The sequence below is a fragment of the Hipposideros armiger genome, unplaced genomic scaffold (assembly GCF_001890085.2).
Source record: "Hipposideros armiger isolate ML-2016 unplaced genomic scaffold, ASM189008v1 scaffold_807, whole genome shotgun sequence".
Classification (NCBI taxonomy): domain Eukaryota; kingdom Metazoa; phylum Chordata; class Mammalia; order Chiroptera; family Hipposideridae; genus Hipposideros; species Hipposideros armiger.
In genome coordinates, this window is record NW_017732157.1 from 683,516 (window position 1) to 698,849 (window position 15,334).

General features: G+C 47.6%; 2 protein-coding genes across 6 annotated transcripts in view; one reads left to right on the top strand and one right to left on the bottom strand.

Moving 5' to 3' along the window:
- Positions 1 to 15,334, top strand: part of RNASE13 (ribonuclease A family member 13 (inactive)) — a 31,877-nt gene that overhangs the window by 16,451 nt on the left and 92 nt on the right. Inside the window, exons 1-4 of one of the 5 annotated variants that reach the window (XM_019628772.1) lie at positions 7,835 to 8,068; positions 13,462 to 13,633; positions 13,831 to 13,895; positions 14,184 to 15,332. In XM_019628772.1, the coding sequence (XP_019484317.1) occupies positions 14,192 to 14,650 (459 nt within the window). In that variant the 5' untranslated portion in view covers positions 7,835 to 8,068; positions 13,462 to 13,633; positions 13,831 to 13,895; positions 14,184 to 14,191 and the 3' untranslated portion in view covers positions 14,651 to 15,332. Of the gene's footprint in view, positions 1 to 7,834; positions 8,069 to 9,599; positions 9,687 to 13,461; positions 13,634 to 13,830; positions 15,333 to 15,334 lie in introns of those variants that run through there. The other 4 variants (XM_019628769.1, XR_002122370.1, XM_019628771.1 and 1 more) reach the window with 4 other exon arrangements.
- LOC109374290 (ribonuclease 7-like) lies at positions 582 to 14,245 on the bottom strand. The gene is made up of 2 exons (XM_019628779.1): positions 14,175 to 14,245; positions 582 to 4,121 (listed from the first exon to the last, which is right to left on the bottom strand). Exon 2 carries the CDS (start codon positions 4,080 to 4,082, stop codon positions 3,612 to 3,614), a length of 471 nt encoding a protein of 156 aa, XP_019484324.1. The 5' UTR covers positions 4,083 to 4,121; positions 14,175 to 14,245; the 3' UTR covers positions 582 to 3,611.

Here is a 15,334-nt window from a genome sequence, read left to right on the forward strand (position 1 = left end):
TTGGTTAAGAGCTGGCTTGGGACACCAGAGGGCCCCAGTTCGGATCCCACATATGAGGGCTAGTGACACTGCCCTCTACAGCTAAGATGCTGAGCAACAGCTCAACCTGGAGCCGGGATGCCATGAGTCGCCGGCGACGGCGTAGGCTGCAGCCCCTGCTGCAGTGGGTTGCCATGGGCTACCATGTGTAGCCAGCAGCCAGCGTGAGCGGCCANTGAGTCGCCGGCGACGGCGTAGGCTGCAGCCCCTGCTGCAGTGGGTTGCCATGGGCTACCATGTGTAGCCAGCAGCCAGCGTGAGCGGCCAGCAGCTGCAGTGAGCAGCCGTCCAGAAGCAGGCAACTGATCTGCCTAGCCTGGGAAGAGCACAATGATGGTGCCAACTTGGGCCAGTGAAGCAACGTCCTCCACAAACTAGACTGAAGAACAAAAGGACAGCAACTTGTCTGTTCCCATCCCTTAATTCCCCAATAAAAACCTTTAAAAAAACAAACAAAAAAAAACTGAACCAGCTAAAGAATTGGTAATGAGAACAAGGCAGTTCATTTCGCTTTATTATTAATATATGAGTGATTACTTTCAAACAGTGGTAAGCATTCTAGATGAAACTTGGAGTGGAATTTTCCTTATGAACTTTTTTAAATGTTGAAATTCTATCAGTCAGTGGGAGTATAAATATATGTTTATTATTTTAAGGAAAATGCTATAATAATTAATGGCTATGAAAGCTTATACTATACACAAAACAATTATGAAGAATTTTCACAGTTAAAAAATAGGAAAATTAGTTGACAGTTAATATAGATAGAGAGTGTATTAGCTGGATAACTTTAGGAAGAACTTTATATGCTTTTTGAGCCAAAAAGTATTTATAACAGTCCAATAAATAGTACAAGTACTATTTAATTTAACAACTCGTATAAGGCAAAACAATAAAATTAGATCATATCATAATTCTATCTGTGATTTCATTATATCATAATCTTTGTAGAATTGATTGGTATATTAGCATTTATCATGTTAAATAAAATAATCCTTAAGAACTATAGTTTTCAGGAGGATTTTTAAATTGAGATAAATTTGCATACAGTGAGTACACAAATCTTGAGTGTACAGCTCAATGAGTTTTCACAAAGTAAAGATATCTGGACCAAGAAAAAACATGTCCAGCTTATCTCTCTTACCCCTTTCCAGTTAGTACCCCCCAAGGTGATTTTTACCTGTCCCCACAGATTACTTTTCAATTATGTTTAATGTTTAGTTATTTAATACTATTTAGGTCAGTAGTCTTTCAAGAAGAAGTCGTTATTTGGAAATTCTTCTCATTTTAAGAGAATGCATTAAAGGCATAATTTTAACCACTTCGAAATTTTGTGAGGCGATGTCTTCAAAACCATAATATCCATAAGGAAAAGCATCAATAAAAAATATACCAAGACTAAAAAAAGAATACAGCTATGCCCAAGTTTGTTGTACCTCAGCTGAAAATCTATTTAGAATGATAAAGGTATAGCATAGTGACAACAGGTTGTATAAATTTTATACTCAGCCATTTGGCCGCAACGTATATCTCGTATACCTCTTTTTCAGAGCCTCTGTGATGTATTTAGTGCATCTCTACTTTCAAGACTCACCAACTTATTGGCACCACACTGTGCTTGAATTGTTCGATGTTCTGTTCTCCGTTCTTCTGATCATCCCCTTAACTCCCTTCTCTCCTCATTGTCTCAAACCACCCAGCCCACCTAATATGACTCTGCCTGCAGACTTGTCTTCTAGCTGACTCATGGACATCGTACCAGCACAAGAAAGCCCTTAAGGAGAATTGAGTGGGATATTAGTCTTGGTCCGAGTGTTTGCCAAAGGTGGATATGACTGGACAGGGATATTTCTATTTCTACTATCACTGCTATTACTAGTTACCATTATTGCATGCCTACCAGTGCCTGGGGCTGACTGAGGTTTCATAAATGTCATTTCTAAATTTCCCCACAATCCTGTTCAGTAGGAGGTATCACTCCCATTTTGCTATATGGAGACACAGCTGCAGAGAGATTCAGTAGTTGGCTCCAGGTGGAGTCAGGATTTACACCCAATTCTATCTGGCTCCAAAGCTTCTTCTGACTCTGATAAGAAGTAAAGGAGCACTAGAATTGTTAGGAGTGATAGGTAGGGAGTAGACTCCCCAGTTGGGAAGGGGAGGTCTAACAGCTTAGCTGGGTGCTGAAGGAGGGCAGGCAGGATGGTGTGGGGTGTGGTGTAGTTTGTCCGAGACTGAGATAAAGGAAGAGATAAGGGGCTGGTGATGGTCAGAGCTGCAGGCAATGAGGGAGGGGCTGTCAGGACTGAGGCAACAGAAAGCCATAGCTTCTCCAGCTCTGCTCCCTAGGGAGGGAGAAATGATATCTGCAGCTCAAGGGGGTAGGGAGGTGGCATTTCCACATCTCAACCCCAACTGCCTGGGAAAACTGCCAGAGTGGAGAGCCAGGGAAGCACCGAGGCAGGAGAGATGATTATCAGAAGGAAGGAAGCTCTGGCAGCTCCAATCAGCCTGTTTGTGACAAGCAGGCTCTGGGCCACGGAAGTCTCTTGAGGTCAAGGGAAATGTGACCTGGAGCAAGGGGATGATGCTGGGACACTCCTCTTACCGATGCCTTCAGGCCAAGGGGATCTAGCCAGAGCCAGGTCCACGCACAGGTCAGAAAGCAGTGGGCTGGAGAAGGGGGAGGGCAGTTAGAGAGGCAGAGAGAGGGATAATGAATTAAGATCCCTGAAGCACCTTGTAAACAGTCTCTTGGCTAGAGAGGTGATGACCTTTATTTCAGTCAACACAGGGCAACTGGCTTTTAGCACTCTCACAGTACATTTCTTCATGGGTGAACTCTTACCTAGTTTTCCTCTTGTCCATGCAAAGTTCTCTCATTATTTGCCCAATGGTAAAGTAGAGAGTGCAACTCTATGTAGAGTGAGGAGACTTAGGCTCAAGTCCAGGCCACTTCTACAACCAATTTCACAAGCTCTTGAATTAATTAAGCTTTCTGAAATCTCAATTTCCTCATCCTTACAGTAGTCATCAAGCCTATCTCACAAGGGACTCAGGTGGCTACGCCATGAAATGCTATATAAATATGAAGCGGCACTTCTTTGTCTTCTTTCTTTCCGCTGCCTCTCTGCACAGAGGCCACCTCACGACCACGTCAGAGCTGGGGAAGGTTTCTAGTTTAGGAACAGGAACAGCTCTGTCCATAAACCCCATACAGCCTTTACATCTATTTCCTCCTCTTGTCATGCTGCCAGAACATGCATAAGATGGGGCAGGGGAAAGGTGTACAAGGCAAAAACCAGGGAATCCCCTCACTCCTGAGCTTGCTTAGCCCCTCTCTCAGGAATAAGTTTCAGGGAAAACAACAATAAAGAGATGAAAGACCATCTCTTCTGGAGTTTAGCTCACTGAGGTATTGACCTCAGCTCCCCCTCAGCCTCTCAGAAAAAGCTGAGCTAGGAAGGGCTCCAAGAGATGAAGGGAAGAGAAACTTTTGGACATAGAAGGAGTAGTGCAGAGGCCTGTAGAGAAAATGAAAGCACAGCCCAAGAGTGAGGAAGGCTGGAAACCTAAAGGACTTTATCCAAGTGCACAGGAACCAGGTGGAATTTTCCAGAGTCCCCTTTCTGAGGTGGGTCACAGGCCACGATGTAAGAAGCGCGCAGTTTCTTCTCTTTGTACCTGCAGACTGGGTACTTCCCGGAGGTGAGCGCACACGTGGTCAGAGACACAGTCCCTTTGCTCTGGTGGCAGTTTTTCTGGCTGTTCCCGCAGGCTATGCTGGGGGTCTGACAGGTGGCAGCCACAGTGGAGAAGGATTCATGCAGGAAAGTGTTGAGGGCTTTGCAGTGTTTTGTGTGCTTGTTGATGTTGCCCATCGCCCTTTTGCATCCCTCGGGGCGGGGCTGCACATGCTGAGTTTCAAACCACTGAGCTGAGGTCATGGTTTTGGGCTTGGCACTGACTGGGACCTCGGCCACCCACAGGCCCAGCAGCAGAAGCAGCAGCAGAGGGCAGAGTCCTGCTTTGGTTGGTGTCATCTCTTCTAGGGGGGCAGTCAGAATGGAGGGCTGGGGTTGCTGGGGACAAAGAACACGTGGTGATTAGTTGAGCACTGAGCCTTCCTATCCGTGTTTCTTCTAGCTAACCACCATCTCCCTCCCCTCCGTGACTCTGAGTAGTCTCATCCCTTCCTCCCTGTCTTGTGCCACACCCACTATGATCCCAGCCTCCAGACTCAGTGGTTCTCAACCTGGGGGTCGCCACCCCTTTGGGGAGTCGAACGACCCTTTCACAGGGTCGCCTAAGACCATCAAAAAACAAAAAGATATTTACATTACGATTCATAACAGCAGCAAAATTACAGTGATAGAGTAGCAACAAAAATAATTTTAGGGTTGGGGGTCACCACAACATGAGGAACTGTATTAAGGGGTCGCGGCATTAGGAAGGTTGAGAACCGCTGCTCTAAACCTTTGCCCCACCCGCCCTCACCTCGTACCCCTATCTTTCATTCTGTCCCTCTTGCCTCCCACTCTTTTCTCTACCTCCTCTCTCTCAGGTCCCATCCCGTTTGTGTCCCTGTGTCCTTATCCCTTGCTCTGTGTCTTATTCCCTCCATGACCCCATCCCCATCTCCTCCATATCCCCATTTTGTGTCGCCACCCTCCCCCCACCCCCAGCATCACTGCCCTCTCTCCCGTTTGTCTTCATCCCCTCCACATTGAGTCCCTCCTTTGTCCATCTTATGGCTCACCTGAGTGTACTCTTATCTGGTCAGAACCCATCCCTTCTCTGTCCTCACCCATGTCCCGCCACCCAGCCTCACCTCCTCGCTCAGTCCTCGGCTGCTGTTCCTGCTCAGGGGACTGAAGTTGCACCTCCCACCGCCTGGCCTCAGCCTTCTGAGGGCCTCTTCTCACAGCCTGACTCCTTAAGACCTGGCTTGGACTATGTTGCTTCTGTTTGGGGGTGGGCCGAGGTGCAGTCCCGGGGCAGGAAATGAATCAGGTTCATGCTTCTCTACCTACACGACTCAAATAAGCCAATACCTATGGAGCTAGTGTACCTTCCTAAACATATGTGGCAATGAGGAAGCTTGAATCCTCACACTCATGGACTAGATTTGGCCCCTGGCCACATGATTTTAATGACTAATAAAGCACCTGTCCCAGGTGTCAACCCCACATGAATTTCAGGGAGCGTTGTCATTTATGTCCTGTACACACCTCTGGTTCATGATTCTGGGAAGAGCTAATCACTGTGCTGACAAGGATTGCTTTTTCTCTGACCTGAGATACAAATAGACTAGCCTAGAAAGTTGCTTTGTATAGCTTCTTGTCGTCAGGATTTACTGCTTATCTTTCAGAGGAGGTAGAGAAGACAGGGAAGTGGATGAATCATTATAGTCAGGTGCCCGGCTCAGCCATTTTACAATGATTCATTCCTCTGGGCCCCTCCAGGTCCAGGTGCTGAGCAAGACCACCTGGCTTTACCTGAGGAAGGCACCCAACACTTCTCACACTTTACACTTCCTCTCCCTACTTTATTGACATTTGTAAAACTTACATGTTGTCCCAATTCGAAAATGCTATTGGTAGTGGTTCCTTAGGCCTCTTTTACCTTTTATACCCTGTTTCTCGTGGGAGTGACAGCTGTGTGGAATAGCTGGGTCGGTGCTGCTCTGGGGGCTCCAGTGAGCTTGGCACATGGCACTCAGAAGAACTGAGACATTGAGGCAGAGAAGCATCGCTGCATGTGGGTAGGAAGGTCTGGAAAACTGAGATGAATAGTGTTTTTGTTTTCTGGATTCACCTGTAAGTAGTAGGTGATCTCAGAATATTGGGTTCCTTCATGTAGTCAACAAACTTTTATTGAGCCCCAAGTATGTGCCAAGGAGCTTGGGATATATCAGTGAACAAAAGAGAAAAAAAATTCCCTACCTTTGGGGGAAAGACAGTAAAACAATTAAATATTGGGTTGTCAGAAAAGTCATGACGCATTTTTGCAGTGAAAAACATAGAAAAAATACGTCATGACTTTTCCGACAACCCAGTATATACTTGGCTCAAAGTTATAATTGCTAAGGAAAAAAGTAGAACAGCATGGAAGTTGGTGAGCAGTGATATTTAAATGGGGTCATTGAAGTAGGTGACTCTGGGACAAAGACTTGAAGGTGAGAGAGTGAGCTCACGCTTGTCTGGGGAAGAATGCTCTAGGTAGAGAAAACAGTACTGCAAAGGCCAGAAAACAGACAGATATGCCTGGGGTGCTAGAGGAACAGCCACTCCAGTGTGACCGGAGCAAGTGAATGATGGGGTCAGAGAGGGACCAGAGGCCAGATCATGGCAAGCCTCAGAGACCATTAGGACTGAGACTTCTGCTCTGTGCACAGTGCGGAGCCCGGGAAGGGTTCTAAGCAGAGGAGTAAAAAGCCTATCTGTTTAAAGATCCCCTGGCTGTTGTATGGATTGTAACCGTAGACAGGCCACTTAAACTGTCTTGACATTTGTGTTCTGGTCCAGAAGTTAAGATTTCAAGTCAGGGAGATTTGGGTATTTGTTTTGAGACCGGAGGACATCCGTTTAGTAGATGGAGAGCACAGCTGTTGGTCAGGATGAAGGATCTTCGAAAGAAAACACCGTGTTGGAGATGGGAAGCACCACTAGATGGCAACAGAGAACCAGGAGGACGTTTACACAGGCCTCGGGCTCCTCTGGTTCAACTTCAGTGAGACCTTGGCTGTGGGAACAGCATTCGCTGCTTTGTTAATGTGCCTGAATCTCTGCAGTTTGAAATTCTGGATAGAGAATTATGCCGCTGCTGCTGTAGAAATGCAAATGTGTGGCGATAAAATCCATGGTTTAAAGCGAACTGTGGGTAGAATGCAGATCAGCACAGGCCAGTCCAGCCCTGGACTGGAGGCTGGGGTTAGGGGAGGGGGTGGGAGGCCAAGAGCTCATTTGAATTCCTAGCCCAGACGCCTTCTCACTTCTCATTATTCTGGAGTGAGACGTTTCCCAACCACGACTTGCACTGCCCTCTGCTCTTGTGTTTTCCTGTCATTATAATGATCCTAGTTTGCTCTTCAACTTCATTATGCTGGGTTCTTCAAAATTCTGCCTTAGTGCTATGTGAAAGTAAAATAAACACAGCCCCCACTGTCTCAGATCAAAGGAAGAGACAGTAAAGGTTTAGGTTTGCACATAAGATTGGAGGAGTTGAAACTACCCTCTGCACAATTCAAGCTAAAACCCTTACTTTGCCTGAATTATTCGGATAAGACAGGTGATTTTATTGATTTGCCTCAGCTATCCAGCTTCCAAGGTCTGCTTCGCTTTGCACAGATAAATTTGCCATTTTTTTTCTTCACTACATGCATGGGGCAAGGGGAAAAGATGGGAGAAGAAGGAGACAAGGTTAGGGAGAACAAAAGGAGTAAGGCATCTGGCCAAAGGCTGGTTGGAGAGTCTGGCAGAAGAGAGAAGAGAATAATTAGAGAAACGGGAGCAGAAGACAAAATGGTGGGAGAGAAGACAGAAGGGGAGAAAGGCCCTCACACGCGCAGCCTCTATCCAGTGATATGAGGTAGCTACCCCAGCCTCCTTCGTATTCGATTGCCACAGTCACTGCTCTTGGCCTAACTTCTTCCCAGGCTGCTGGGGTGTGAGTGTGTGTGAGTGTGTGTGTGTGTGTGTGTGTGTGTGTGTGTGTGTGTGTGTGTGTTTAAGGTCATTAGGGCGGGTGTTGTGAAAATCCCAGCAGTGCCAGGTGGACCTCTGCCTGCCTTCCCCACAGGACAACAGCTGCTGCTTCCTCTAGCCTGCACTGAGATGGGGTGAGGGGGGCTGGGACAGAGGAGGGCTGGGCCTGGATTGGTGCCCACCCTTCAGAGCCCAGTGTGTCTCTCTTCCGGAGTTCCACACAGCCTCTGGATACCGATGGAAAGCCCATGAGAGTTTCCCTCCAAGCAGGAGCAGATCTCAGTTCTGTTATCCTAATTTTGTTGCTCCTAGGACAAGTAAAGGTAATGGGCTCATTTTTGTAGACGGGGAAAGTGAAAAAAACAGCAAGTGGGGGTCTGATGTGGAACTTGCTTTGGGTCTTTGAATTCTCACGACCTTTCCTGGAACAGCTGTGGGTTGGAATCCTTGGCTCCCAGACCGATGTCTTTAGACAATCCAGGATGCAGGAGAGGGGAACCTGGTCTGGGCTGGAGGCAGCCCTTGTGAAAGGTCCAATAAGCCATTGTCAGCTCCTCATTTATCAACAGAATAAAACATAAATTCTTTAGCCTGATGTTCAAGGTCTGCCACAATTTGACAAACCTGCCTTTCCAACTTTTTTATCTCTGACTTTTCTCCCACTGAGTACCTCAACCCTAGTCAGGCTGGTTTTCTCCCTTTCCTCAAACATACCTTTCATAATTCTCTTTATCTCCATTTAACTCTTATCTGTTCCTTCAGATCCACCCGAAGGTCCCAGGATGAACCCTACCCCCAAAAACGTGCTCTGATTCTCCCAATTCAGAGGGATCTTTCTCACCTCTAAATTTCTACATTTGCTGTCTTTAAGACAAACATTTCTGCTTTGAAGCATTGGTTATTTCTTCACTTTTTTTTCTTTTTAAAGATTTTGTTGGGGAATTGGGGAAGGGGAACAGTCAAGTTGTTGTCCTTCAATCATAGTTGTGGAGAGCGCAGCTAGCTCAGCTCCAAGTCCAGTCGCCATCTGGCCATCCGTCAGCAGCTTGTGGCTGCTCAGCTCAAGGTGTAGTGTTCAATTTTAGTTGCGGGGGGTGGGGTGGTGGTGGTTGGTGCAGCCCACCATGCCATGCAGAAGTCGAACTGGCAACCTTGTTGCTAAGAGTACATGCTCTAACCACTGGGCCATCCGGCCGCCCACTGGCAGCTCATGGCAGTTCAGCTCAAAGTGACGTGTTCAATCTTAGTTGCGGGAGGAAGTAGCCCACCATCCCAGCTCGTGGCAGCTCAGCTCAAGGTGCTGTGTTCAATCTTAGTTGCCGGTGGGTGTAGCCCACCATTCCACGTGGGAGTCAAACCGGTGACCTTGTTGTTAAGAGCATGTGCTCTCACCAGCTGAGCCATCCTGCCACCTGTTAGCAGCTCAGTGGCAGCTCAGCTCGGGCACAGCTCACTAGCCATGTGGGAATCGAACTGGTGACCCTGTTGCTTAGAGCTCACGCTCTTAACCAACTGAAACACTCGGGCAGCCCTCTTTATATGTATTTTTCTTTTCCCTCCAATTTAGACTGTCAATTCCCAGAAGACAACGACCATCTGTTACACTTCTTTTGTACCTCCCACAGGATACAGTATAGTGCCTTGCAGATAAATTATCTTAACTGATTCAGCTTCTGGGTTAGAAGGCGTTCACTCTGCCCCCGAAAAATCCCAGGCCCAGGTGGGATCACAACCGACCCATAGTATTGGTTAGCAGATTGAGGAACTGACAATGCAGCTCCTAGACAGCAACCCTGAAGTTGTGGTGAAGCTATGGCAAGAAGTTGAGATGTCTAAAACATTCTTTGGGTTCAGGGACAACCCAGGCACTGTCCATGACACAGTATGCTATTTGAGAAACTTGAATTGGACAGGGCAAAAAGTGGTGCCACTGAGATTGAGGTGAGCTCACTTGGGGAAATGTGTTGGGGCTCCCCTCAATCATACGAAATCACCCCTGCACCTGCCACTCTAGCCAGTTGTTCTAGAAATGCTTACTCTTGGGGAGGGGAGGGGAGGAAAGAATGTACAGATGACTACATGTAGAGAGTCACCTTTACAGGAAAAATACTAGAAATTGTTTCAGTGGTGTACTATCAGTACTCCTTTTTGCTGATAGAAAAACGAGTACCATTACAAGCAAAATCTAACAAACGTGTTTCTAAATCCTGGATATTTACCACCCCTTTTTAATACATAAGGTATAAGTAAGTCTGCACTTTTTAGGAAATCTGGTTCATTGGACCAGGGTTTCTCAATTTCAGCACTATTTACATTTTAGTCTGGATGATTCTCTGTTGGAAGCTGCCTTGTGCAATGTCAAGTGTTTAGCGGTATCCCTGGCCTCTCCCCATTTGATGCCAGAAGCACCTCCCTGTTGTGACGGCTAAAAATGTCTTCAGGCTTGACAAAATTGTCCCCCACTGATAACCACCGAATGTAACTTATGACCTTTAGCAAGCTGCTGTCCCTCTCTAAAACTTAGTTTCTTCATCCCTAGGGTAATTCTTGGTGTAATGGGGTAGCAATTCCACAAATCTTAGGCTTAGGGAGCAGATGAAGCCATGACAAGGATGTCAGAATAGAAGAAGCAATCCTATGGGTCAACACCTCTAGGATAGGACCTTAAATACCAGACTACTAGGATGGCAGTTTGAAAACCGAAGGCCCATAGCACATCAGCACTTTTCCTGGCCCTGTGCTCATGCCTTTGTAACATACGTGTGTCTTTCCTACTGAGTTGTAAGTTTAATCTGGACTGCAACTGTCTTATTTACCTTTATATTTCCCCCAAAATTGTCATAGTGCTTTTCAAATGGTATGTAACAATTATTAAAAAATAATTTGGGGGCAGCCGGTTAGCTCAGTTGGTTAGAGTGCAGTGCTCATAACACCAAGGTTGCTAGTTCAATCCCCACATGGGCTATTGAGTTGTGCCCTTCACAACTAGATTGAAATAGCTACGTGACTTGGAGCTGATGGGTCCTGGAAAAACACACTGTTCCCCAATAAAATTAAAAAATATAAAATATATTTACAGTAATCAACATGGTAATGGCTAATAATAGAAAACTTTGTGAAGATGAATTTTAAGTCAGGTGTCAGAGAGAGCTCTAGATTGGGGGTACAGCGGGGATGGGGAAGGTCACTTGGTTCATTTGGGAAATGAAAGAAGCTTTGCAGATGTTAATTAAGGCAAAAAAGTGAGTTGGTGTAGAACCTAGGAGACCATTCCCATTTATATATTGTCTAATGGTTAAAAGGCATTTTCATGCTGACCATCTTATTTTATCTTGTAGCCTCATGAGGTAAGGAAGGTATTAATTCCATTTTATGGGAGAGAAAACACAAATTCAGTAAGTTATCTGATATCAAGTCCTGAACTCTTTCCTCTACAACGTGCTATTCCATTTCTATAATTGTGTGTGCAGAGTTGAGCGGTGGTGGGTGAGTAGTGAATGAAGTGAGAGGAAGACCAAGATGCATGAAAGGACCCTTCCATTTCTTAGGGAAGCTGCAGCCTTGAGCAAATAAGAAGTGACATGCTTTGAAGTGGGGACATCACAATAGTAGGCTTCCTCAGAGACTCGAGTCAGCCAGGCTCAGGCACCACCCTGCATGGGCTCCCATTTGGTGTTCACTTGTAGACCAGCCTGAAGGACACAGATAGCCATCTGCCTGTGTGGGCTTTACCCTCACTTGCGTGGCTGTGCACACTTCCATGGGGAGGTCTTCCAAGGGGAGCCTCGTTATACTGGATCTCTGGGCTGAGTTTTTGCATGAGCTAGTTCAGTGGAATTGATGGGGGCGACAGTGGGAGGAGGAGAAGGGAAATATTCTGGGTAGAGAAGACGCCATGAGCAAGGACATGGAGGTGGGGAGAGGCACCACGGGGGAAGCAGGCCGCCATGGAGATACAGGCGGGGGCTTGATCATGGAAGGTCTTACATCCTCTGAGGGGTAGAGCCTTACTGGAGTTGGATTATGTGTAGTGTCCAGGGGCAGGGAGAGCCCAAGCAGAAGATTTAGGAATGGAAGGGACAGGTTTAGGAAAAGTTTAGATAAGATTGCCGGGGCTGCATGACTGATGGATCATGTTCATATTGAGTCTCACCATGTGCAAGGCACAGCACTGGGCTAAAAGTTCTTGAGATACATCTTTTTTTTTTTTTTTTAAGATTTTTATTGGGGAATTGGGGGATGGGAACAGCGCTGGGGAATTGAGGGAAGGGGAACAGACAAGTTGCTATCTTTTTGTTGTTCAATCTAGTTGTGGAGGACGTTGCTTCACTGGCCCAAGTTGGCACCATCATTGTGCTCTTCTCACGTGAGGCAGATCAGTCGCCGGCTTCTGGATGGCTGCTCACAGCAGCTTGAGGGCCGCTCACGCTGGCTGCTTGCTATACACGGTAGCCCATGGCAACCCACTGCAGCAGGGGCTGCAGCCTACGCCGTCGCCAGCGACCCTCAGCAACCCAGCTCCAGGCTGAGCTGTTGTTTAGCATTTTAGCTGTAGAGGCCAGCGTCACTGGCCCTCATATGTGGGATCGGAAGCGGGGCCCTCTGGCGTCCCAAGCCAGCTTTTAACCAAGGCGCCACTCGGCCGGCCCTTGAGATATATCTTAATGAATCCTAATACTACCACAAGGTATGAAAGATTATCCTCATTAACAGATGAAGAAATCGAAGGTTATAGTGTTTTAGTAAACTTTGATTGACAGTGCACAGCCTATAAACAGCAGAGCCTGGATTCAGTTTCTGGTCTGTTTTCCTCAAAGCTTTGCTCTTAATTATCATGTAGACACTGCCTCCCCACAGGTGGAATTAGAGGGAGAAAAGGGTCTAGGATCCCTCTCAGATTTCTTGTATAGGTAACTGAGGAAGGTGAGATAGACAATAGAGGAGAAGAAAGTTGTGGGAAGGACGGGTTCAGTTTTGGACTGTAAGAAAGAGCAAGTTGGAGGGAGAAGGGTATGAATGAGGAACACCAGTACGTCTCTCTGCACCCACCCCTGAACTACACATTGGCCTTGGAGCACTCAGCGTTCTGCATTCTGACTGCCCGCTCCAGGGAGACTATGGTAGGTTCTCCTGGGAGGAAGCCCACAATCTAGCTCACACCCTGCAGGGAGACCAGGCTGAAAGACCCGTGGACGTCAAGGACTGTGGCTGGCAGGCTCTGGGGAGCTGGCTCTTTGCTTCTGATGAAGGGGCAGGTGTTGATGAAAAAGAGAATTAGGAGCCCGGCCCTTTCCTAACATGACAGACAACAGCGAGAATCTGACCCACTGGGCTCAGGTGGCCCACAGCCCCTCAAAGTCCAGGCTATGCTGTTTAATCCGACTGGACAAGTTTGAGGCTTCAGGGTTAGCATACAAAAATTTCCAGGTGTGCTCTGACTCCAAAAGGGCCTGAGGCTGTCGGTGAGGGAGTTGCTGTGATCCTTGTCATTGTGATTGTTGTGAAGTAGGTGATGGGGACAGTGTGAGGTCCACAGGACATCTTTGATTTTCAGAGCAGCAGCACTTGGGTGGGAGGTCCGTGCGTGTGCATGGCCTCCTGGGCTCCTGTGAGTGGGATGAGAGAGTGGCAGACGCTCTGTTCTCGAAGGGTCAGGAATAAGCAGCACTTTGTTCCTCAGAAACATTATAGTGCTTTTCTTCTCACCTTTCTGCAGGAGCAGGGCCTATGGACCGGAGAAAACATCAAAGAAAGCCCAAGAGCTTAGGGACTTCTGGCAAGAAGGCTGGAACTAAGTGTTCTTATGATACCAGAAAAGAGACCAGATAGCAATGTCTCTTTCCACTCACCCATCCAAGCCCCTCAGCACAGGGGCTTCTCAAATTCAGGTACGTGTTCTTCTCCCAGACTGGTCTTTATCCAGAAACCTTTCCAGCCTCTTCTCACCTTTGGGCTGTCCTTGGCCTCAGGCAAGAAGAATCCCTGCATGTGGCCCTGCTCATCTTCCAGCTCCTGTCCTTTCTCCAGAGCAACAGAGAATTGCAGCTCAGCCTGTTTCTTCCATTGCCTCTGCATTTTTTACCAGGTTTGACTGAGGCCGGGGACAATTGAGAAGAGTTGCTCACCCAAGGACCAGCCGGATTTTTTTCTGTAAGTGTTACAGCTCATGGACTGGGTGAGGCTGAGACTGTAGGTGGACCAAGGGAGAGAGGGAATGGCTAAAGGTGGCTGACCAGCTGGGTGACCTTAGGCAAGTGTCTCCTCTCTCTAGTGCATGGGGTCTAGGGCTGGATGGTCTCTGAGGCATAGTCCAGCTCTTAGGATGTATGAGAAAGCACACAGTAAAGGCTAAAGGCTGGGGGAATGCTGGAGGCTCTGGGAAGAGGCAGACAATCACTGAACGCCCACCTTTGCCTCCAACCACCTTACCTCTACCAGCAGGAAGAATGGCACTAGCTGTGGCCCGGCTCCTGTTCCTCCAGCTTGTTCTGGGACCAACTCTGGTCGTGGACATCAGGCTGCAGACTGCCGTCGAGAACTTCCGCAATTCACACATTGACTATCCCAGGGCTAACTACCCAATGGGTTTCCAGGGCTACTGTAATGGTATGATGGCCTATGTGCGGGGCAGAGAACAAAGATGGTATTGCCCAAACATCCATTACATGATACATGCCCCCTGGAGAGCCATCCGTAAGTTCTGCAAGTACAGTGAAAGCTTCTGTGACAATTACAATGAATATTGCACACTCACCCAGGACACCTTTCCCCTCACAATCTGCTCTCTGGTCAAACAGCCGCCCACCAGCTGCCACTACAATGGCACCCTAACCAACCAAAGGCTCTATCTGCTCTGTTCCCGAAAGTATGATGCTGAACCGATAGGTATCATTGGCTTCTCCTAGGGAATGGAGGCTTTCATTCTAAACCACCCCCTAGTGTCCCCATTGCCAAAAGTCTCATCCCTGGTCTAAGCCTTCCTCCATGACTTCGAGGGCAGGCAGGGTCCCCTCCCAAGAGACCAGAGAGGTAGGAAAAATGTTCAGAACTTTGGTCACCATGCGAAGTCATACTGTCTCCTAGGCTCTTTCCAACTTGTTTACCTCCCCCCTCCCATTATCCTCTCTCTCCCACAGACAGTTGTACCCACCCAAGAAGCCGACTGTGTCCAGTTGGCAGTGACTGTCCATCCACTGGGCCAAATCCTGAATTCTGGATGGAGGCCCAGAGCCTCAGCTCACACCATGGCAACAGGCACCCAGTTCCACGTCTCAACTCCCCGTCCCCATCACCCTTTTCTTCTCAGCCTTCCTCATTCGCTTTATGCCTCCCTCCACTCCCTCACCCACACCATGGGTCTCTCCGGCTACAGGAACCCCTTCCTGAGACTCTTAGGTTCATTTTAGCCTCACTTCCCCAGAATCCCCCTCAGTTCCCAGTCTGTTCCTCTCTATGAAATCATTGATCTTTTCTTCATGTAACCTGTCCTTTCCTCCCTCCTTTTACCATGGAGCCCAGAGCAGCCTCTCTCCGACACTCGCAGCCTCCTTTCGTCACCGTCTTCTCCAACCTCTTTTCCTTTTCCTCTC

Bases quoted from the DNA above. Each gene is read 5' to 3' on its own strand.
- LOC109374290 (XM_019628779.1), bottom strand. From the start codon at position 4,082: ATGACACCAACCAAAGCAGGACTCTGCCCTCTGCTGCTGCTTCTGCTG.